The sequence below is a fragment of the Tenrec ecaudatus genome, chromosome X (assembly GCF_050624435.1).
Source record: "Tenrec ecaudatus isolate mTenEca1 chromosome X, mTenEca1.hap1, whole genome shotgun sequence".
Lineage (NCBI taxonomy): Eukaryota > Metazoa > Chordata > Mammalia > Afrosoricida > Tenrecidae > Tenrec > Tenrec ecaudatus.
Genome location: NC_134548.1, coordinates 49,187,129 through 49,209,989, shown reverse-complemented (window position 1 = coordinate 49,209,989; position 22,861 = coordinate 49,187,129). Strand labels below are relative to the sequence as shown.

At 40.1% G+C, this 22,861-nt stretch overlaps 1 protein-coding gene across 1 annotated transcript in view; it reads left to right on the top strand.

Annotated features, from left to right (window-relative positions):
* LOC142433996 (amine oxidase [flavin-containing] B) overlaps window positions 1-21,946 on the top strand; it is a 75,346-nt gene extending 53,400 nt beyond the window's left edge. The window contains exons 5-14 of the mRNA XM_075538643.1: window positions 3,002-3,143; window positions 6,035-6,184; window positions 8,001-8,160; window positions 11,493-11,589; window positions 12,513-12,566; window positions 14,844-14,901; window positions 18,749-18,846; window positions 19,701-19,812; window positions 20,497-20,559; window positions 21,779-21,946. Coding sequence (XP_075394758.1) covers window positions 3,002-3,143; window positions 6,035-6,184; window positions 8,001-8,160; window positions 11,493-11,589; window positions 12,513-12,566; window positions 14,844-14,901; window positions 18,749-18,846; window positions 19,701-19,812; window positions 20,497-20,559; window positions 21,779-21,931 — 1,087 coding nt within the window. The 3' untranslated portion in view covers window positions 21,932-21,946. The remainder of the gene's footprint in view (window positions 1-3,001; window positions 3,144-6,034; window positions 6,185-8,000; window positions 8,161-11,492; window positions 11,590-12,512; window positions 12,567-14,843; window positions 14,902-18,748; window positions 18,847-19,700; window positions 19,813-20,496; window positions 20,560-21,778) is intronic.
* Window positions 21,947-22,861: the final 915 nt, after the last annotated feature.

The following is a 22,861-nucleotide window of genomic DNA, read 5'->3' as shown; positions in this document are numbered from 1 at the left end:
TCTTGGTTTGAAAGGAAGTAATCACCAGGATATCCAGTCTATTCTTACTTAAAGCTCAATCATATTCAAAGATTAATGTTGATTATTCTTTCAAAATGCCTTACCAAAGCATATATTATATTTTCAATTTGATGACAGCTATATAAATGCATTTATAAAGCTATGGCCTGAGGAAAAATATGCCAAAAATAAGATAAATGTTTACTTTTAGAAGGCAGAAATATGGAAGATATTCATTCTGTCATCATCTTTTTACTTTCATGAGATTCCTAATATTTATATAATTTCCATATATTTTTCATGTAGAAAAAGATAACATTTATCTTTTTAAAAGTCAATAGAACAAAGAATGTGAAAATATCATTGTACTAGCTTCCTTGACCTTCTTGCTCTCAGAAATTGGTCTTCTCTTTCTTTTCTCATTGATGTTTACAATGTAGATGAAATAAAGGTTTAGGAATAGACTGGCCATCCTGAGAGAATTCAATCTTCTTTACTGCCATTTGAAACCAGGATTATTTCTTTCCTACTAAATTGGCAACAATAGAACTATAATAGCAGCAATATCCCTATGTTGAATATAAACTGTCCAGTTGGACCAATGTTAAGTTTTACTATTTATTACTCCATTTATGGTATGTCTCCAAATTCACCTATGAAGCAAACACCAAAAGAAACAGTATATCAGTAAATAGCAAAGGATATTTTCAGTTCAACGTATTATTTTAAATGATTGTCTGGGTATTTGTGTTAGATCAATACTACAGATTGCCTACACAAGGAAGGTATGAGTGAGAAATTTCTAACCCTCCAATTATCAGAAAGAATATTTCTGAAAAAAACAGGAATTCTAAGTCACTGAAGCACATATATTACACCACTTTGATGGTATCAATGGTTGGTAGGGGCACAAAAGTGCTGTCAGACTGTTGTGGCTTCTTCAGATATTGTAGAAATGAAAGCTACTTATGAAGCTGCAAAAAAGATGTGCTAGGTAGATACATGCTCCTTTGGGAGTATTTGTACTACCAACCTGGTTAGAATATTTTTTTAACACATAAAAGCATGAGTTTTAGAGTTAGTTATAATCTGACTTCAAGTTGTTCCATTTGATGAGCTATGTAGTTACATATTATTAAACTCCCAGAGACTGGAGAAAATCAGTAACTATTTTATATCGAAGTGATGACAATTTAACAAGATAATTACTTTAAAGACCATGGAGTGTGAAAAGATTTCAGTAAATGGAAGAGTGTAATTTATTTCACTCATCATTAGCATGGGCAAATTCTGCTTCTCATCTGACCAAATTAACGATCCTCCAGAGGACACTGGTGGTTCAGTGATAGAATTCTGGCCTTCCATGTGGGTTATATTCTTGGCTGATGGACATCCTGTGTAGCCATCACTGGCCTGTCAGTGATGCGTACATGTTACTTTGATGCTGAATAGTTTTCAGTGAAACTTCCAGAGGAGCTTGAAAGCTTGCTAGATACAAAGAGGGGAATCTACTTCCAAAGCCAGCCAGTAGAAATATAGACAATCACAATCGTTCAGTCTGCAACCCATCAGGGGGTGGGCACAGGACTGGGTGGCATTTTTTTCTGCACAGGAGGCAGCCATCAGACAAGGATAAATGGAAGGCAGCCAACAGCCACATTACTCAAACTTGAGGGGATTTTTATAACAAAAGATTTTATTAGTGACAGAAAGCAGCTTAGTGCTGGTGAATTTCAGGGTGTGCTAGATATTTTGGATTCCTTAAAATGGTATGAGATTGTTCACTTTTTTGGTGTACTTCCAAAGAGGACATAAGTTCCCTCCATTTACCTGCCTTTCCCTAGCCAAAATTCACCTATTGATGCTCTCTATTAGTCACTTTCCCCTTTTCCTCCAATCATAACTTCCAGAAGATAGTAAAATAACTGAATAGATACTGTGACTTTTCCTACATTTGATGCCACACCTAGCAGCTCCTTGGCACCTTTTCTATGATTTTAAAAATAGTTTTACCTGACGTGTCTCATCAATTACTTACTAATTTAATCATTCAACAAGTAACTATTCAATCTCTATTCTCATGGGTTCATGTCCTAGTGGGGGAAACAGCAATAAAAAAATAAACAAACTACTAATTAAGGTAATTTCCAGATAGGAAATTGCATTCAAGAGTACCAGAGGGCTGGGAAAGTGGAAGCTAGCGATAACTTCCTTAGACAAGTAATAGTGGGTCTTTTTGAAGAAACACAAAAGAGAGCAGGAATAGATACAGGATGAGAGGTTGTTTTTTAAAAAATCTAGACTTGAGCTTGATCACTCAGCACTTCAGAGATCATAGTACAAGTTCTGAATCTTATTCTGGTTCCGATAGTATGCCACTGGAGGCTGTTAAGCAGGTTGCGGGAATGATTTTGTTTACATTTCAGGAAGAGAACCATGGCAGGGAGGGAGGCGAAAAGCCTCAAACATTCCCTGTATGGTGAATAGATACTGGTGGAGAAGAGTGGAGGCAGCAAGGCTAATGGAGATAAAACCATTGTGATGCACCTAGAGGGAGATGTTGCTATGTTGGTGGTGATGATGGGGAGAGGTGGAGGTGGAGAAAGGTGGATCTAATTCACTTCCCCGGGTTAGATGGGGGAGAGTGATGGAGAGAGAGAAAAGTCAGGATGATTTCTAGATGCTTGGTCTTAGATGAAGGGCGGTGCCCTTACTGAAACGGAGGTTGCAGTTTCATAGAGAGAAGTAGGGCTAGCCCAGAGCACGAGCATCGAGTCAGGTATTGTGATTTAAAGAGAAATAAATAAATTGTATTTCCAAAGTCTCTGATATTTATAGTGTTGGGTTCTCACTACAATTTTATGGGACCAGAAGCACTGTACTTTAGGTAGCTATGGAAATCTCCTACTTGAATAATTCCTACTTGAATCGAAAATTAAGAAGATGGTAGCCACTTCGTGTTCTGTGTTTGCCAATCTTGTCCTCATTTCTCTCTGAGCAGATCTTCAAAGCAGCTTGCCACTCTCTTTGTGAACCTGTGCGTCACTGCAGAGACCCATGAAGTGTCTGCGCTCTGGTTCCTGTGGTACGTGAAACAGTGTGGGGGCACAACCAGGATCGTATCAACAACCAATGGAGGACAGGTACCCAGCCATCTTCCCACCATTCCAACAGAAAATCCGCCACTGTGCCAAAGGAAGATTGACAGCCTTCATGGTCATCCTTCTTTTGTGACCTAATGAAATAAAAGGCAGATGACTTTTATACCATTGTCATGGCTGCACAGGACAGCTTTTATGAGGCACACCCAATGTGAGAGCCCACTAGCCAATGGAATTTTGAAATTAGGCTTACCTCTGTAGGTGATTTTGCAGTTTTCTGTTTGGATATTATCTTTGTTTACTAGAGTTGCTATACCACAGGTGAGTGGCTTTCACAAACAGAATTTTCTTTCCTCACATTTTACGAGTTTGGAAATCTAAGTTAGGGTACTAGCTCCAGAGAAAAGCTTTCTATCTGTCAGCGTTGGAATCCATCCTTATCTCGCCAGCTACTGCCGCTTTGCTCCTTAGAGATTATCTTGACGGTGGGTCTTATCGATCTGGCTTGTGTGTTTAATTTCTTTTATAGCTCAAAAGAGATAGACTCAAAATGCACCCTACCTGATCATATCTCATTAACATGACTAAGACAACCCAGTCCCAAATGGGATTATAACCACAGGCACATGTAATTTTGGGCGGCACAATGTAATCCATGGCAGATGTCCATTCTCCTGCTGCTAATTCCCTAGGAGACTATCTGAAGAATATGACTTGAGCAGTTCTTTGAAGCTTAAAGATATTCAAAAAGGAAGACCAGAAATGCATTTTCATAAACAACACCCTCCCATATATTAAGGGTTTATGAGGGTGGTTGGAGGGGGGGTGGGGGAGGAAATAAAGAGGAACTGATATCCAGGGGTTCAAGAAGACATATAACGTTTTGAAATAGTTGATAGCAATATTTGTACATATCATCCACTTAATATAACGGATGGATGGACCTATATGTAAGAGCCCTCATTATAATGATTGATTATTTTTAAAAAACACTGTTGAAAAAATCTGTATATAGAAATGCAACAAAGCCCATTTTCAAATAAAAAAGAGAACCACACATTTTCAATGAGGTTTATGGACACAGTGGCAGCAGCTATATGCTCAAGCACAGGAACAATGGTGAGGATGGCGCAGCACCAGGGAGTATTTCATTCCGTTGTGCCAATAGAATTTTGAAATTAGGTTGCTATGGGTAGAATCCATCTTAATGGCAGCTAACAACAACTACTACTCCTGCTCCTCCGGTAAAGAGTTGCCAGAGCGCCAATTCTACTCTATCTTGTAGTGTCTCAATATGAGTCAGAACCAATATAATGGCAGTGGGTGAGTCAGTTCAACTCTGGTTGCACAATGGCGCAGAGGACATTTGAAAACTTTAGCAGGGCTCCAGACTGGTGAGTGCAGTAATTGACATGACTATGTGGCTTCAGAAGGAGCAAGTACCTGATCCAGTATGAGAAGAGCAACTGCTAGCAGGGATTAGACTGGCTGGGTGGGGCGATGAAGTTCTGACCCAGGGTAACCAGAATGATGAAAACAGCTTTAAGTGAGCTCAAGCAAACAGTTGCCCAGCATTAGGTAAAGCTTGATCAAACCCAGCAGCTCAGTAAGTAGGATGCAAGCAAGACACACAATAGGGGTGGTAACCAGACAGGTGGAGACTTGGGTATCAGGCCGAAGAGGTCAAAGTGAGGTAGGAGCCTGGTAATTTGTAAAGCACAGCTTGGAAATTGAATAGTAGAAAACCTGTAACTTTGTTAAAAATAGCAATCATTAGGTAGAAAATATTATGGCTTAACTTGTGTTCTTCAAAAATGTGTTATTAAATCCTAACCTCTATGCCTGGGACCATAGTCCTATTTAGGATTGGGTTATCTCAGTTATGTTAATGAGGCAGGATTTATACAGGACCCATCCTGTACTTGAGTCACTTTCTTACAAAGAAAAAAAGAACAAGTTTATGAAAACAATATAGAAGATTGATGACAAACTACACAGAGATTTCCAAGGAACAAGGAAACAAGCTAAAGAGACAAGGACTGTCCCTCACAGATCAACTGCCTTCCCCTAGAGCAGGGGTGAGGAAACTTTTTTCCTGCCAAAGTTCACTTTGGATATTTCTAAGGTCATTCACAGGTCATAAAAAATATCACCTTAAAATTAGCCTGTTATATTGGGTCAAAGATTTAATTAACTCAATTCTAATGTGATGTCTAGGAGTCCTGGTGTCATAGAAATTATGCTTTGGGCTGCTAACTACAAGATCAGCAGTTTGAAACCACCAGGCACGCTGCTGGAGAATGATGAGGTTTTCTACATCTGTGAAGAGTTACAGTCTCAGAAACTCACAGAGGCAGTTCTCTCCTGCCCTATAGGGTTACTATGAGTTGACAACAACTCACTGGCAGTGAGTTTAGTTTGGTTTTAGAATGTGGTGACTAGAATTAATTTTCTTTGGTGAGGTGTATGATGTTAGCTGGTATTAATGATTTTGCCAGCCATGTACCATATATACTCGTGTATAAGCTGAGTTTTTCAGCACATTTTAATGCCGCTTTTGTGGTAAAATTAGGTGCATCAGCTGATATTCAGGTTGGCTTATACTCAACCATATATGGTATATATGGCCTGTGGGCCAGAAGTTCTCCACCCCTGCTTTAGAGCCAACTCTCTGAATTCAGAATTCTAATCTAAACTGTGAGAAAGCTAATTTCTATTTCTTGAAATCATTCACTTACAGTATTTCTGTTATTGCAATATTAGATACTTAAGACAGAAAATAAGTCAAGGAAAGATACTATTCACGCAAAAATATGAAATTTTGCATCACAGAGTAAAGGTATATGAGAGGAACTTGCAATGTAATCGTCCGTATTCACGCCTATGATTTGTAAACCATTTCTTGAGTCTTTCATTTTCTTTTTTATTTGCAGGAGAGGAAATTTGTAGGTGGATCTGGCCAAGTGAGTGAGCGGATTATGGATATCCTTGGAGACCGAGTCAAACTGGAGAGGCCTGTGACCTATATTGACCAGACCGGAGAAAATGTCTTTGTGGAGACCCTAAACCATGAGGTGTATGAGGTAACTCAGCTCCTGGTAGTGGAGAGATGAGGCCAGAATCCCTAGAAGTGTTGTAGGACTGCCACCTCCACACCCTCTACGGCTTAAAACACACAAATGTATCCTTATCTAGTTCTGGAAGGTAGAAGTCCAAACTCAAGGCCTATGCTCTTTCAGTGCACTCTAAGGGAAAAGCCTTCGTTGCCTCTTCTAGCTTTGGGTCCTAACAATCCTTGCTGTTTCTTGGATCGTAGATTCATCAATCCAATCTCAGCCTCTATCTTTACATGCCTTCTTCTCTGTGTAACTGCTATTTTTCCCTGTACTTATATTGATTGTTGTTCGGCGCTCTCAAGTCAACTTTCTACTTTCATGTCATAAATGACACCATGTGACAGATTCAAACTGTCCTGGGCTGAAATCTGTAGACAAGCAGATCCTCCGATCTTTCTCCTACAGAGTCTCTGGGTGTACTCCATTGGCTGGGCACTTAGCTGCTGTGCTGTCACAGTTCCCTATTTTTATGGTGTGACACTGCCCCCGCCCATCACCATTATGACCTCATGCTCACTTAACTGGTATCAACTTCAAAACCTTTATTTGAAAACAATATCCCAGTCCCAGGTACTAGAGGTTAGGACTTAAGCATTTCTTCTTCTTATTTTATGTGATACAAGTAATCCCATAACCATAACCAAATATTTCATTCAGCTACAAATACCTTAGAATTCATAGACAGTCCTTTGCCAAATGTGAAACAAACAAAATCTACCCAAAAAAGGAAAAATTGAGTCAGAATAGGTAAGATTGGAATTTATAAAAACATATGTTATCAACCAATTCCCTTGGCTTGGTACATAATTATAAAAGACACTAAAACATTTTTGATAAACAGATTACATCCATCCTAGGTGCCCAACATTCCAGGAATTAGGAGCACAGCCGTGAACAAAACAGACAAAAATCTTCATCCTCATATAACATATTTTAATTAAGGAGAAACCGCACAATCAAATGAATTAAATATAAAGATATCAGATAGTAATCAAATTAAAAAGCAATCACATGGTCGTTGAGTCAATTCAGACTTACAGCTACCCTATAAGATCAGGGATAAGTGCTCCATAGTGTTTCCAAGGCTGTAATGTTTATAGAAGCAGCCTGCCTGCCACATCTTTCTCCTAAGGAGTGGCTGCGAGGTTCCAACTGCCAGCCTTTTACAGTTGAGTGCTTAAGCACCACATCTTCAGGACGCCTCCAGATAGGGAAAAGTAATGGAAACAGTAAAGCAGGTCAGTGGAGACAGTGGGCAAGGTGAAGGTCGGGTGAAAGCTTGGTCATGGATTTGAAATATGGTTGTCAGAGAAGGTCACTCTGAGGTGGTGCCATTTGATCACAGAACTGAAAGAGGCAAATGATGAAATCATGTGGCTATCTGAGGGGAAGTGGTCTAGGCAGATGGTGCAGCCAGTGCGAAATCCCTCCTGGGGGATGCTTGGCATGGTAAAGTGGCTGCTAGGTAGTCAAAATAGCAGAGACAAGGAGAGTGTGAGAAAGAGTATCGGGAGATAATACCAGAGATGTGATAACTGTTTATTTCATGACCTTGAAGGAACATACAGGACTTTGAGGAACTTGGCTTTGACTCTAGGCATGATGGGAAGTCATTGGAAATTGGAACAAGAGGTCTAATTCAGGTCTGAACTGACTCCCTCCAGCTTCTGTGTTAAGAAGCAGCTGAAGAGGCACAAGGGTAGAGGTTGAGACAATCATTGGGAGAAAAAAAACAACAAAGCAAAACAGCCAACCAACAATGCTTTACTACATTTTTTTCTAGGCTAAATATGTAATTAGCGCTGTTCCTCCTACTCTGGGCATGAAGATTCATTTCAATCCTCCTCTGCCAATGATGAGAAACCAGCTTATCACTCGTGTGCCTTTGGGTTCAGTCATCAAGTGTATGGTTTATTACAAAGAGCCCTTCTGGAGGAAAAAGGGTGAGTACTTCCCTGAAGTGTCCTGATGGTGGACCACCTAAAGGGAACAGAGACTCTGAGATCTAGGCCCAACCTCCAGCCCCTAGAAGTGGCAGGTCCAGTCCAGTCCATGGTCAAGAGGAGCCCTGAGATGGGGCACTTGGGTGCCTGCTGTCAGCAGAACCTCGCTTCAGCTGATTGGAACTTAAACAGCCCTTATACTTCCTCAAAGTCACCCCCCCCCCACCACTAGTATGGAAACTAGTGAGTGCAGCTACAGTTTAACGTCAAGGACAGAGGTTAGGCCTCACCATTGTAGCCTGAGAAGGAGGATGTTTTTCATCTCATTGGGACAGAGGGGATAGTGCTGTCCATTCAGAAATGTTTGGGCAAGGATGTAGTTGGGGGACCTAGTGGGCAGCAGGGCCTCCCCCAAGATTAGTCACCTAAGTCCTTCTGGCCACGGTCAGGGAGTGCCCTGCCCCTGCAAAGCCAGAAAACAGCTATCTACCAGGGCCAGCCTGGCTTCCTACACTGGATCGCTGCCAGCCCAGTTTATTCCAACACAATCAGTGTACACTTGCCCTTTTGGCTCCTCGCATCCTGTCCTTTTTGTCCCCTCTCTTTCTTCCCTTTGTAGCCAAATCACTCCTTAACTCTTTCTCATAATTTAAAAATTGTTCTTGAGTTCTTACACTTCAATCATTGTTTTCCCCCTGTACTTCAGGTTTTCTCAACTTTTCCCTTGCTCCAGCACACTTGAGGAGCATAAAAGCTCATGTCAATTCAGTTTCTGACTTTGACATTGAGTCTCCTGGCTGCGCAATAATAAACGGATGTAGAGAGAAGGAATCAAACTGATTAAAACTCATTGCCATCAAGTCAATGTCAACTCATCTTGACCCTATAGGACAAGGTAGAAGTGTCCCTATGAGTTTCTGAGACTGCAACTTTTTACAAGAGTAGAAAGATCCTACTTCCTCTCTCAGAAAGACTGGTGGTTTGGAACAGCTGACTGACTCTGTGGTTCACAGCTCAATGTCTACCCACTACGCCACCAAAGTTTCTAGAAGGAATCAAGTTCATTTGAAAAAGGCTTACAAGTAGATATGATGAAATAATAATTATTTATAAATTATCAAGGGTTCAGGGGGAGGGGGTGGAGGGAGGGAGGAGAAAAATGAGGAGCTGATACCAAAGGCTCAAGTAGAAAGCAGGTGTTTTGAGGATGATGATGGCAACATACGTACAAATGTGCTGGACACCGATGATGTATGTACGGGTTGTAAAAAGAGTTGTATGAACCCCTAATAAAATGACTAAAAAGAAAGAAAAAGGCTTACAAGGGAGTCTGAGCCACATGTGTACATATCGGGACGGATGTGCCCTCCAGAGTTGTTTCTCTGTTTTTTGCTTTCCCATCTCAAAATACTCTTTTTAGATTTCCTGTACAACATGTACTCCAGACTCATTGATCATAATCGTGTTCAATTTCATTTGATAAGGAAATGATCGAGCAGGAGGATAGTTCACCGGCACAGGGTATTATTATCGCATTTCAATGGCTGCCCTGAGCTCTCCTCAGTGCTCTGCCAAAGACTCACTCATTTCAGCAACTCATGGTGTCATGCCCCGTGTACCTCATCATGTAAAAGACAGTGCAAAATTCTGAGTAATATTTATTCTCAAGTTTCCTCATACAATAATATGTGGTAGAGTTATAAATTGCTCACGTGTAATAAAAACAATCAATTTCTGCAGACACACCACATGGAAGCCATTTTGGTCACCCTCTCTTACTGTGTCACCTTGTATGACCCCCACACACACCCCTTGTGATGTCACTGTGCTCTGTCACATTCTTTTGTTGGAATCTTGTCTAGGTTGTTCAGGATAAAAGTGAGAAGTGCTTTTTTTCCCCAAGGTGAACTGAAATTGTTGCTCAAGCTATTATTGAAGAGGAAAAGAGTGAGCCTACATGAAAAAATGAACTTGTAGAGAGCTATAACTCATAGTAATTAACTGTCATCCCCTCCTAGTGAGCTTACGGTCATGTATGTACTTATATAGTAGTTAGTCTGTAGATGAGTGAGGTGATATTTATTGTGAGGCCAGCCTCCCTCTGACTCCTGTGCCAGGAGGGAGTTGGCACAGGAAATCTTTTCTGCACACATACGGCTTCAAGTTGCTGACCTAGGCAAATGACAAAGAGGTTTTAAACCTCAAAATGTACGGGAAAGGGAAAAAGAACATTGTTTAGCCCCTTCTAGCCTGTTCATCTTATTGACAGATTTTGAAGCAGCAACCCAGAGGGGTTCATGTGTCAACTTGGGTGAGTTGGAAGATAACAATCCACAAGAGGTGGAAGAGAAATCAATGGGATAGGTAAACTATTGGAGGTGGGGGGTGGTAAGTAGCTTAAATTGTTGCATACAATCCCCAATAACAATAAATATTGATTTAAAATTCAAATATCACTTAAATGGCAGTCCTTTGACTGGGTCTATGACCAGAAAGCATCCCCACAGGATCAATTACTTTACTACACTTAAGTATTAATATAAAGAGAGAAAATTACTGTGGGTTCAGAACAAGCAGGAAGACTTCTCAGACAAGGAGAAAGGGCTGGGAGAGTGAGAGATCCAATTCCTTGTCTTCTTATCAAAGAATGCTGAGTTCAAAACCACAGCTTAGCCAACCTGGATGGGAATTGAAAGACAGACCGTCTTCCCAGCAGAGACGAGTGAAAACTGGAATTTAATTATCCATATGTTTCTGCGCTGTCTCTAAATAACCAAGAACTGGTAAAAATAGAGTGGTGGCACCTTATAAAATGTTAAATGTCAGGCCTTTCTACTTACAATAATGGAGTATTATTATTTCTTTTACACATCTTTGACTGTGTTCTATTTTTAACAGCAAAGTTCAAATCCACCAGCTGCTCTGCTCCCATTTAGATTTACAGCTTCAGAAATCATATCTGGGGCTACTATGAGTTGGAATTGACTTGATAGCAATAGGATGATATTCTACAGTTGGCCTTCTCAAAACTCACTGCCTTTGAGTTGATGCTGACTCTTAGTGATCCTATAAGACAGGGTAGAACTTCCCTTGTGAGTTTCCAAAACTGGAACTATTTATGGGCGTAGAAAGCCCCGTCTTTCTCCCATGGAGTGGCCAGCAGTTTTGAACGGCAGACCTTGCAGATCTCAGCCCAGCTCCTAACCACTACACTATGCAGGCTCCTCCGACTTGGCCTTAGGACTTCTCAAATTGAAAAACATATGGTTCAATTGTAATTGAGTACTTTGATGAGATAATGACGATCTTCTTCCTTTTTGCTGTCCCCCAAGATTACTGTGGAACGATGATCATTGAAGGAGAGGAAGCTCCCATTGCCTACACACTGGATGATACCAAACCCGATGGCAACTATGCTGCCATAATGGGGTAAGGCAGAGTTCTGGCGATGCAGATATAATTTAATGTTGACAAGAGCATCCTACACTACTGATAATTGTTCTCCACCACCTTGTTAAATATTTTTTCCTTAAAATACTATTCTGAAAACCCAGCCATGAAAACTCTTCCTGCTTTTAAAAAGTATACTCAATGAATAAGTTTTTCTTCAAGAAATAGAATCCTGGTAACATTTTAATATTTGTTATATCTAATTTCATGTTCCCTATATAATGCTGGGAGGATTTCTTGGGAAGGTTGTGTGGACTTGATCTGATATTTCTATTTTGTTGGCTTCTGAGATTGTCCAAGTCTCCCTCGAAATGAATCTAGGGCTTCCCCATCCTCTGCCTGTCAGGGGCAATCTGTGCTGTGGGGCTATGACTTGTGGTCCCGAATTTGGCCCAGAAAGGCAGTTACCAGGCAGAACAAAAATTGAGCTCTGCCATAGGATAGGTATGTGTTTATCTCAGCGAGAACCAAGGATTAGGATTCACGTATCAAAGCCTGTTGTGAAGTTGAAGGCAATCATTGAGCAAGAAATGGGAGAGAAATTCCATAAGGCTGGATGCTAATGAGCAAAGGCTGAGAGAAAATGGGAGGACTCAGACATTGCCTTAAGCAGACAGGTAAGGTCTGGCTCATTTACGTTGACCATCAGCCATAATGGGGGTTGTAAGCCAGTCCTAGTAGTAGCCCAGGCAAAAACTATGACCATTCATCTATTTGTTAGCCTTTCGAATTCTTGAAGCTAAAAGGGACCTTCAGTGTCAAGAATAAAACTAATATGTAGATAGCAAAACTTTGAACTTGAAAAACAAAAAAGTGTTTCTTTGGGCTTTTGAGGCTGTAGTTATGGGACCAGGATTAAAATAATCAATAATTTATTCCTTTTTCTTGTTTTTGTGCTTTAGGTTTATCCTTGCCCACAAAGCCAGGAAACTGGCAGGTCTTACCAAAGAGGAAAGGTAAGAAAAGAAGTTCATCTTCTTTCCCTCATTCCTTCCTTATTCTCCTGCCTCTCTCCCTCCTTTCTTTCCCGCCTGCTTTCTACCTTTTAAAAACATTTTATTGTGTTTAGGTGATAGTTTACACAGTAAATTAATCCTCATTCAACAATTCATATACAAATTATTCATTAACATTGATGGGCATCCCCAAAATGCATCTGCATTCTCTAGCCTGCCTTCTCACGTTCTCTCTCTCCGGTTTCCTGCCCCTCCTTACCTGCTCTTCTTTGTTTTGGGACTCCTTTCGTTCATTTAATCGATTTTTCTAAGAAGCACATACCTCATGGAGAAAAGGGAACCACTAGAAGAGGCTTCACTCCTTAATGGAAAAGATACGTCAGGGCAATATTATTTGGGGTTTTCCACTCGTAATCAGCCCAGTAGGCCTGGTCTTTCCTATGAATTTGAGATATATGCTACATTTTTTATTCCATTCTAATTGAGACCATGCATCATGTCCTGGGTCATGGTGTATGTAGTGGTAGAAAGGCACCATCTAGACCTCCTGGTCTTTGGCTGGAGGAGGCTGTGGTTTGTGTGATCCACGGGTCATTGAAGACTAACTGTTTCCTTGAACTTTTGGTTTCTTTCACTCTTCTTGGCTCCCAATGGGAGCTCCCACTAGTTGTATCTTATAAGGTCACTCTCAAAATTTTAAGACCCCAGATGCCACTTTCCAGTCTAAGATGTTTCCATACCTGTATTTTCTATGTGCTTTATTATATATACTCTAGTAGCAGTACTTATTATACATATAAATATATGCAGCATATAAAAGAATACAGAAATGTCTTCAACTGTACCTATATGTGCACAGACATGTACTTCCATATGCCCTTTCACTCCAATATAGCATACATATGTAACCACTCACAGATTGTTTTGGTTGTTACTACTATTGTTACAGAACTATGTTCAAAACCGGCCTTTATTCTTCATAGAATTTTGCAAAACTAATGACTTATTCCTTGAAAATATTTTTAAAACAAATAAACAATGTCAATGCCAATGCCAGTTGATCTCACTTTGTTTGTGGATCAAGAAGATGGAGAAGCTCAGCATCATCAATCAGAACATGGTTAGGGCCTGACAATGGAGCAGTCCATCAATTGCTTATATACATCTTCAAAGTGAAGCTGAAGAAATGAAAACAAGTTCATGAGAGACAAAGTACAAATCGGAGTATAACTCACCAGAATTTAGAGACCATCTCAAGAATAGATGTGATGCACTGCACACTTGTAGTTTGTTTACTTCCAATTCCCCCATTATACTGAATTTCTAAAGAGCTGAAATTCATTTAACATTTGTTGTATACAATTTGTTGGACTGAGCACGTAATAAATTTAGTTCAGTAGCTCTTAAACTTGAGAATTTCATGAACAGTTAAGAGCAGATTGCTGCTTCTCCGCTGTTTCGGAGTAAATTGTTCTGGAAAGAAGTACAGCTAGAAAGCATCTTAGAAGCAAACATGGTGAGACTTTTTAGACATGTTATTAGGTGAGACCCAACCCTGGAAAAGGCCATCATGCTCAATAAAGTAGAAGGGTAGCCCCAAAGGCGGAAGCCCCTCGAGCTGGATTGACCCAGTGGTGGCAATAATCGGCTCAAACACCATTCCTGGCAGTGCCCAGGGATCCTATGAGTCTGAGCCCATGACAAGAAGGGGGGAAGGGGTCCTCCAGAGTTTTTACTGCTCAGGAGTGCCTAGGTGGTCTGATGAAATGGTGGAGACCATCCTGGTTTAATTTATTATTGCACAATTTATGGAAGAGTATAGATTGAAATGAAAGCTCAGAGATCTTGAGTAGCCTGCTCGGGGTTTCCCAGTATTTCAGAAGTGGAAGCAGAATTCCAAGCTTTTCTTACCACCCACTCTATCCACCGTGCTCAACGCCTTTTAGGAAGCAGAGGAGAGGGATAAAGAAGTGGTCTAGACCATAGGCTAGTTCTCCAAGATTTTCCAGTGCTGATTAGGGTAGCTGACACTGCAAAGGAATGCAGTGCTTTGTCTTGAATGAGTGAACGGATTGCCCTGTGCTGCCACGGATTGAAGCAAATCATCACTACAATGTCTTCAGTAATATTGCCAATCACAAAGATTTTAAACATGTCAGAAAGGACTAAGTGCTTTCTCTTTAAAAATTAAACTGAAAGGTCACAGTGGACACACTGGCTCACTGGGCCTTTGGTATGAGGGGCTAGATGACTCACTTTTGTCTTTTTTGCAAATAGACTAAAGAAACTCTGTGAGCTCTATGCAAAAGTTTTGGGATCCCAAGAAGCTCTGCAGGTAAGGCTGGTTTTCTACCGTTTCTTAAGGTGGAAAGGTCTGGATTTTCCCTCCAAAGTCTAGCAGCAACAACCCAAAACAGTTGCTATTGAGTTGACTGGAACTGATGGTGCCCCTCGGTTTTTCAGAGCAGAGCTATAGAGATTTTAGTGGCTGATTTTTAAATTTTTTCAGAAATACATAGCCATGCTTTTCTTTGGAAGTGTCTCTGGGTGTAGTCGAGCCTCCAACCTTTCAGTTAGCAAAAGAGCATGTGTAATGTCAGCATCTACACAAACAGGACCCTAGAGCCCTTGATTTTCCTTTACATGTTTGCAGAGGGCATCATCGTGCTACTCGATTTTTAAGTAGTCTCGGGGCATGTGAGCCCTCTGTATTGGTGACAGGCTCAGGGTCCTACAACACAACTATGGCGTAAGTGGTGCTAGCATTTTGCTGGAATGGGAGAGTCGTCTTTGAGCAAAACATGACCCTACTGTGCTTTGTTATGGAGTCAAAGAAGGGAATTTCTGCTGCCCATAAAGTCCCTAAATAGCTGTGTTAGTCTGGGTACTTTAGGGAAACAAATCCACAGAAACTCATGTATGAGAGAATTTTATATAAAGGTTAAATGCACATCAAGAAAACATCCCAACCCAGTGCTGCCTAAGCTCACAAGTCCAACATTTTTTACCCGTATATCTCATACCAATCCACAAAGTCCTCCTCCATCTCACAAAACACACACAATGATGCCGACTGCAAGAGGAAAGCTGAGTCTGTGAACGTGTAAGCAAGTCAACGCTGGCAAGGGTCTCCACATGGGTGCTCTAGCACCCAGGGATGCATCAGGGTAGGTTCATGTGGCTTCTCCTCAGGGATGTCTCTTGCAAGAAGTGAGCCTTGCCATCTACAGTAGGGTACTGGCTAAGGCAGCTGCAGCCTGGTCCAACCATGAGAGAGCAAGAGACCCGAGAACAAGAAAGGTGAGGCTCACCGAGCCGTTTATCTCTCTGCCCTTCAATTAGCCCCACATGTGTTTATCAGCCAAGTTGGCACAATAAACTTTAACTGTTTCAATAGTGTAAACAGTTAACATGCTCAGTTGATAACTGGGAAGTTTGGGTTTCTAGTCCAACCATAAAAGCCTTAAAAGAAAGTGCTGGCTATGTACTTCCCCCGCAAAAAAATTTGTCATTGACGCATCGGGTTTTTGTGAGTTGAGACTCAGTCAACTTAATTGGTTTCCTAAATCTAGGTGAGTGCCTAGGTCCTGGCAGCCTAGCCAGGAATAAGAATTTGTTCTATTTATCTCTTGATGTTGCACAAAGATGTTCCTGATTCTCAGTGATATACATAATTTAACTTATAAGCAGCCCCGAAGACTTACTCCACCTCCCATTGCTTTGCACATAAAAACAGGACCAGCAGCTCCCCTTTTCCTCTGCATCCCCTATTTCTTGCCTTGATTTACTCTTGGACATTAGGAATGGAAGGAACACTGGAGAGTTGAACTATTTTGAAGTAGCCTGCCAGAGGACCCATGTACTCATAACCATAAGCAAAAGTCACTTCCTATATCAATATGTAGTGTAATAAATTAGTATTCTGGTTACATTCACTAGGCTGCTGGGTTTGTAATGTTTTGACATGGTTCATGTTACTTTTTTAAAGTGATGATTAAAGCAGTTATTTGTGAAGCATCTGAAGACAATGGAGACTGGTGTACAAATGAGCATTTACTATGTGAGGACAAACAATATAATGAGTAAGCTAAAATGTTTAACTCATTAAACATCTGAAACCTCTGCAACACATAATCTCTGCAACACACATGGATTATTCCTATTATGCTAATATAACTTGTTCAACTTTGGATTGGCTTTTTTTCCTCCTCGGCAAATTGTTGTGATCTTTAAATGTCATTTCTGTTCATTCTTTTCAAGCAACACCCCCCCCACTTATTGCAAATGTTTTGTTCTTAAGATAGCAGAAGCACACATTCTTGAGGTTTTTCTGAATTTTTATCCAGAAAATGAATAAAAATATTTCATCGATGAGTTTGGAGAGAAATACAGCATTAATGAGACATGTACTCATTATGTACTTTTGGCTTGTATACACTACTCATAAAATTTAAATATAGGCATAGCTTCTGTGCTTTTCCCTCTAGGATAATGAGAGGGAAGTAACAAATCTCAAAATGTACACACTCTAAAAAATCACTTAAAACCTTAGCTAAAAAGATTAATTTAATGTACTTGATACAATTAATGAATGTATGGATTGTTTTAAGAGCTGTAAGAGTCCCCAATTTAATTTTTTTTAAGAAAAGAACAACAGTTTCCATCAAGAAATAAACAAAACAATTAATTTGTTTAAAAATGTTGTTCAAGATGATTCACCCTGTTAGTCAAGATTTTTTTTGAAGTTTAATTCTGAGACTCTCATGCTAAGGCACTTTGCAATGGAGGTTTCTCAATCAATGTGGTGTGGTTGTTGGGGAAAACTGAAGTCAAGGTGAAATCGATTGTTCTCAAATTTCCAAAAAAAAAGTGATAATTTCATTTTATTTGGAGAATACTCTCTTCCTAAGAAGAATGCGCATAGTTCGGTCCTGATGGTAAAAATGAGCTAGTTCTGTCCTTGTGTGTTCTTAGTTTTTACTTTGCACTGGTGTTTGTTGTGTGGAAGAAGACAATTCATGAGAGCAAAGAAAGGTGAAAGAAAAATTCACATCTTTCTTTTGATTGGTTGCTCAAGAGATGTGTGTAGCCCCCATGTTCAGATGAAAGAGGGCTGACGGCTGTTGTGTGCTAGCTAACACTACATGCAGCTGGGAACCACTTATACCTATTGGGGAAGGTTAACTTGCTACTAAATAACGATCCAAGTTCAGGTAAGAGATTGCAAATTTTTGGACAGACTGTTTTTTTTCAAAGCCTATTTTTAACCAAACCTTTTCCTTTTACAACTTTATTTTCTCTTTTCAAAATAATGCTCAATTATTTTAATATGCAGTTTTAGCTTTGAAAAAATCCATTAATGTTTTGCCTTATCATTGCAAAAATGTGTAGTTCAAGTTGAATAGTTGTGTTTAAGTAACACCACCAATAGAAATGCATAAATTCCATAAACATAAATTTATTTGATTATGCATCCCTTGGAAAGCTTATTTCTACAAAAATATAAATCTGGTAACCCTTTTTCCTTCATGAACATATTTTACTGTTGTCTTTTCTTGATTCTACATTTCCAATAAGCATAAGTTCTTCTTAAAATAATTTTTCAAACCAGTAGGCACTAAAATCTTCCTAACAAGTAAATTTACTTTAAAATGCAAACAGATCATTATAGTTTATGAATGCTACCTAAGACATAAATCAATCAAGTGAATAAATTTTCTAAAGTCAGAATTTCTGAGGAAGTCATTACCAAAGATAGTGACCCACCAAATTATATATTTTTTAAAACATCAGGAAAAAAAAAGAGTCTACTTCAGGGAGACGCTTTGGTGGTACAGTGGTTAAAAGTTAGGCTGTTAATGGACCAGTGAGCAGTATAAAACCACCAGCCCCTCCACTGGAGAAAGATGTAGAAGTTTGTTTCCTTAAAATATATATATATATATATATATATATATATATATATTATTGTGTTATGTCCTGTGGTCACTCTGATCTGAGTTGGAATTTATTCATGACAATGGGAGATTGCCTGAGTCGGAATTTATTCATGACAATGGGGTATTCCAGAGATATATTGGTTCTCCTATAAGAAGCCTACTGGAAAAGCTTGCTTTTGATTTATTTTAGAGGAGATCCTTTCCTTTGAGCCTCCAACAAGGTTTTGCCACTATATCTTGCAGCCTGTGCACTATGAGGAGAAGAACTGGTGTGAGGAGCAGTACTCTGGAGGCTGTTACACAACCTACTTCCCCCCTGGGATTATGACTCAATATGGAAGGTACAGTAAACATATGCTAAGCTGCGACTGAAATTCCTTGAGCCTGAACTGAAACTCTAATTATATTCAGGTAACTGTCCTTCATTGTTTCTAATAAATAGTAAATGAAAGGGAAGAGAAACAAACACCCAATTTCTTTTATACTAAAAAGGACAACACTTCTAATTGTGAATTAGATCATCACTTTTAGTATTCAATGATTTAAACAACTTCTCAAACTTCCAGTAGCTTGCTCTAAATGGAGGTGGACAAAACTGACTTCCCCTATTGCCACAAAGCTGGGGTCAGGCAAGTCTCCATGGTCCATCCTTCTTTATAGCGTTGCTAGTTTTTTTTCCACTTCTTTCCTCCATTTGGTGAAGGCATCTAAATGTCATTCTGTGTTCTATTTATGGTAATCTCAGGGCCTATTTGGCAGAGTAATCCATTCGGTTTGGGTGATTTGGGTTTGTTTGTTCATGTTTTTCATGATTTTTTGTGTGTCCTGGGATTAAGTGCTACTTCTGTGACATTGTAGAGCAGTAACTAGTGGTGTGTAGGGTGCTGTGCCATGTAAACGTGGTTGGCTTATCAAGTGGCATGGGAGAGGATTATTAAAGGCCAAATAACAAGCTGCGGGAGAAAAAGGGGCATGAAAAAGAAAGATAATAAAGGGAAAAGAATATAAGGGTTTATGAAAAAACCAAATTATTTATAAATAAATAAAAATCTCTGACAATAAACAGTCAAGAGCTGGAAGAAACCAACGATCATTACTCCCAAACTGCCAGTGTACTGCCTGCCATTTAGAATCCAAAGTTTCTTCTCTGGCGCTCTGATACTGACCACTTATACTTCTTTGCTTTCATTGGAAGGGTTCTCCGCCAGCCAGTTGGCAGGATTTTCTTTGCAGGCACCGAGACTGCCACACACTGGAGTGGTTACATGGAGGGGGCTGTGGAGGCTGGAGAGAGAGCAGCTCGGGAGGTAAGTGCCAGGGGCACAGGGTGTGAGATAGGATGTACCTTGTGGGCCCGAGAGGTGAAGTGGAAACCCTAAGCCCAAAGTAAGAATGAAAGTATCTAACACATCAGCCAATAGCAAGAGATACCACCAGGCAAAAGATCATTAAGGCCATAATTGAGATATTTTTTAAAAACTCAAAAAGTATTTACCCAGTTGCCATTGAGTTGATTCTGACTTGGCCACCCCAAGTGGTTATGTGTGTCCGAGTGGAAAACTGCACCGTAGGGTGCTCAATGACTGGTTTCGCAAAAGCAGATGACCCAGCTTTTCTTCTCAAGGGCCTCTGGGTGGATTCAAACTGCCAACATTTTTGTCATCAGCTGAGCACATTAACTGTTTATGCCACTCAGGAACACCAATTGAGAGAAAACTTAGATCTAGGTTATCTAATACATTTCCATTGGGACTCAGAATTCATTTATAGATTTCCCGAGAATTCCTCTCTTCTTATCCCTTTGAAACCTCCTAAAATGTATAGTGAGCCTAGTGATTGGAATTTCTTATCCCATGGGTGGAAGACATTTGCAAACCTTTTTACAGCTTGTGTGCACTGCTTTGAGAATTTGCTAAGATTCAGTTAGTCCTTTGTTTGAGCAACAGATATGATGCAGTTTTCCTACTTGCCAAGATGTTCTTTGATTTCAGATTCTGCATGCCATGGGGAAGATCCCAGAGGATGAAATCTGGCAGTCAGAACCAGAGTCTAAGGTAGTTTATATTTTCATTCATGAATTTAAATTTCTTTTCCTCTAAGAGCATTTATTAGGCAACAGATCATATTCGTATGTAGTTGTATATTTTTTCCCAAGTGACTTAACCTATGTAATGCGTTAGGAGGTACCATTGGTTAGGGCAGGAATGAAGGATTTGGAAGAATTTTGCTAAATTCAAAGACCCATAGTGGGGCAATGTGTTAAGTGTAGGACTGCTTTTTGAATGGTCTGGACTGACCAACAGCTCTTCATGAAAGATGTAGCTGCTTGCCTCCAGAAAGATCTGCAGTCTCAGAAACTCACGGGAGCAGTTCTACTCTGTCCTATAGGGTTGCTATGAATCAGAATCAACTTGATAACAGGGTTGAATAAAATCATGGCTAGAATATGTATTGGAGATTATTATGAAAAAATAAGCATTTGGTGGGGGAAACTTCTGTAGGACAGTTCTATACATATTAGGCTCTCATTAAAGAAATTTGTGTTAAATCAATCTGCCTTGAATCTGGCGATTAGAAATCCGTGTTAAATCAATCAATCTGTCTTGAACCTGGTGATTCCCAATAGGGGATAGGACGTGAAAAAAGTGTGTGTCAGTATCTCCTGCTTGGGAGTAGAGTGAAATGGAGTGTATCTACATTAAAAGTACATGTTCAATATATCTATCATTGAAATAAAACCCCATGAAGCCTTCCTGGTTGAAAGGAAGGATACATAGAACACAAGGTAAAAACATCATATATGTCAAGGATCAAAACAGTAGAGCATACATAGTCCTCTGTCCTTGTAAGTGCAAATCCTTATAGCGTGTGGTAGAGATGGAATTATGGGATGGACAGATTATGGGTGCATTCACTCATCAAATATTTCTTGAGCACCTAGTCCTAAGGTGCAGTGGTGTCTTCACAAGGCTTAGCATCTGATCTGGAATACAGATGATAACCAAAAAATTCAAGTAGAATGAAAAAAAGAAAGCATGCTGTACAAGAATGTAAAAAGAGGAGGTCAGCCTTGTCCAGGCACTCACGAAAGGTTCCCCAAGGAAGTAAGATGGAAGCAGAGACCTGAAAGATGAATGGATGTTCTGAGTGAAGGGGGGGTTATATTCCATGGCTGATAAGTTGGAAAGAATGGGTCACATTTGAAGAACTTCAGGAGACTTTAAGGAATAGAGTACATACGCCCCGCACTAATGCAATGTTTTCTGAACCTAGGATGTACCTGCGAGACCCATTACCACGAGCTTCTTGGAGAGAAATCTACCCTCGGTGTCAGGCCTTCTGAGATTGATTGGATTGACCACTGTCTGTTCAGCAGCTGCCCTTTGCTTCCTGGCCCACAAGAAGGGGCTACTTGTGCGGTTTTGAAGAGAAAGGGCCTCTGTCATCACACTTCTTAAATTCTGTGTTGTGCATACAGATAACTCAGACCTCTGACCACTGGAACTACATTGTTTCTTTCTCTGCTTAGTTCCCTATCATCTTTTGCCTGACTTTTAAGGTCTAGCACCATCTCTGTCTCCCCTTTCTACAAGTGTTTATTCAATTCCATGGATCACTTCATAGCAACCCTGTAGGACAGGGCAGCACTGTCCCATAGGGTTTCAAAGGCCACAACCCTTTACAGTAGCAGATGGCCACACCATTCTCCCCTGGAGAGGCGAGTCGATTTCAGCTGCCAACCTTTGGGTTAGCAGTGAGAGATTTACCCACTGCACCTCCAGGCATCCTTATTTCTAAGTATATTACCTCTTAAATTTTTACAGTAGTTTAATAGGCTTGTTTAATACTTTGCAGATCAGAAGACACCTTGCCCTGTGCACAAACAATTTCCTTTTTTCCTTCCTCTGGCTTTGGGCTTGTCCTTTCTCTTACCAGTAATATCCTCAACTTCCCAATTCCCCTCCATTGATGCTATATTGTGATTGTTGGAAGACCTGAGAAGCTATCTAGTCCATGACTTTCCATTTTAAGGGCTGAATGACCTGCAGATAAGAGAGACGAAACTTATTTGACTAAGATATACAAAACACCTACTGGGGACTAGAACACAGGTCCATTGCTTTTCGCATCTCCTAGGATGTATTTCATTTCCCAACCTCCCACCTCTACTTTCTGCTGTATCCCTGAAGGTCTCCCCTTATGTTGGTTTGCTTTGTACTAACTTGTGTTGAAATAATCCAGTGCTACTTAGAGTATGCCCTTAAGATTTGCCCTTGGTGCAGTGTGTCTCTATCTGAGTTTTTAACCTTGGAGTCTTGTCTCAGCTTCCTTTCATATCTTCTATGATGTTGTGAT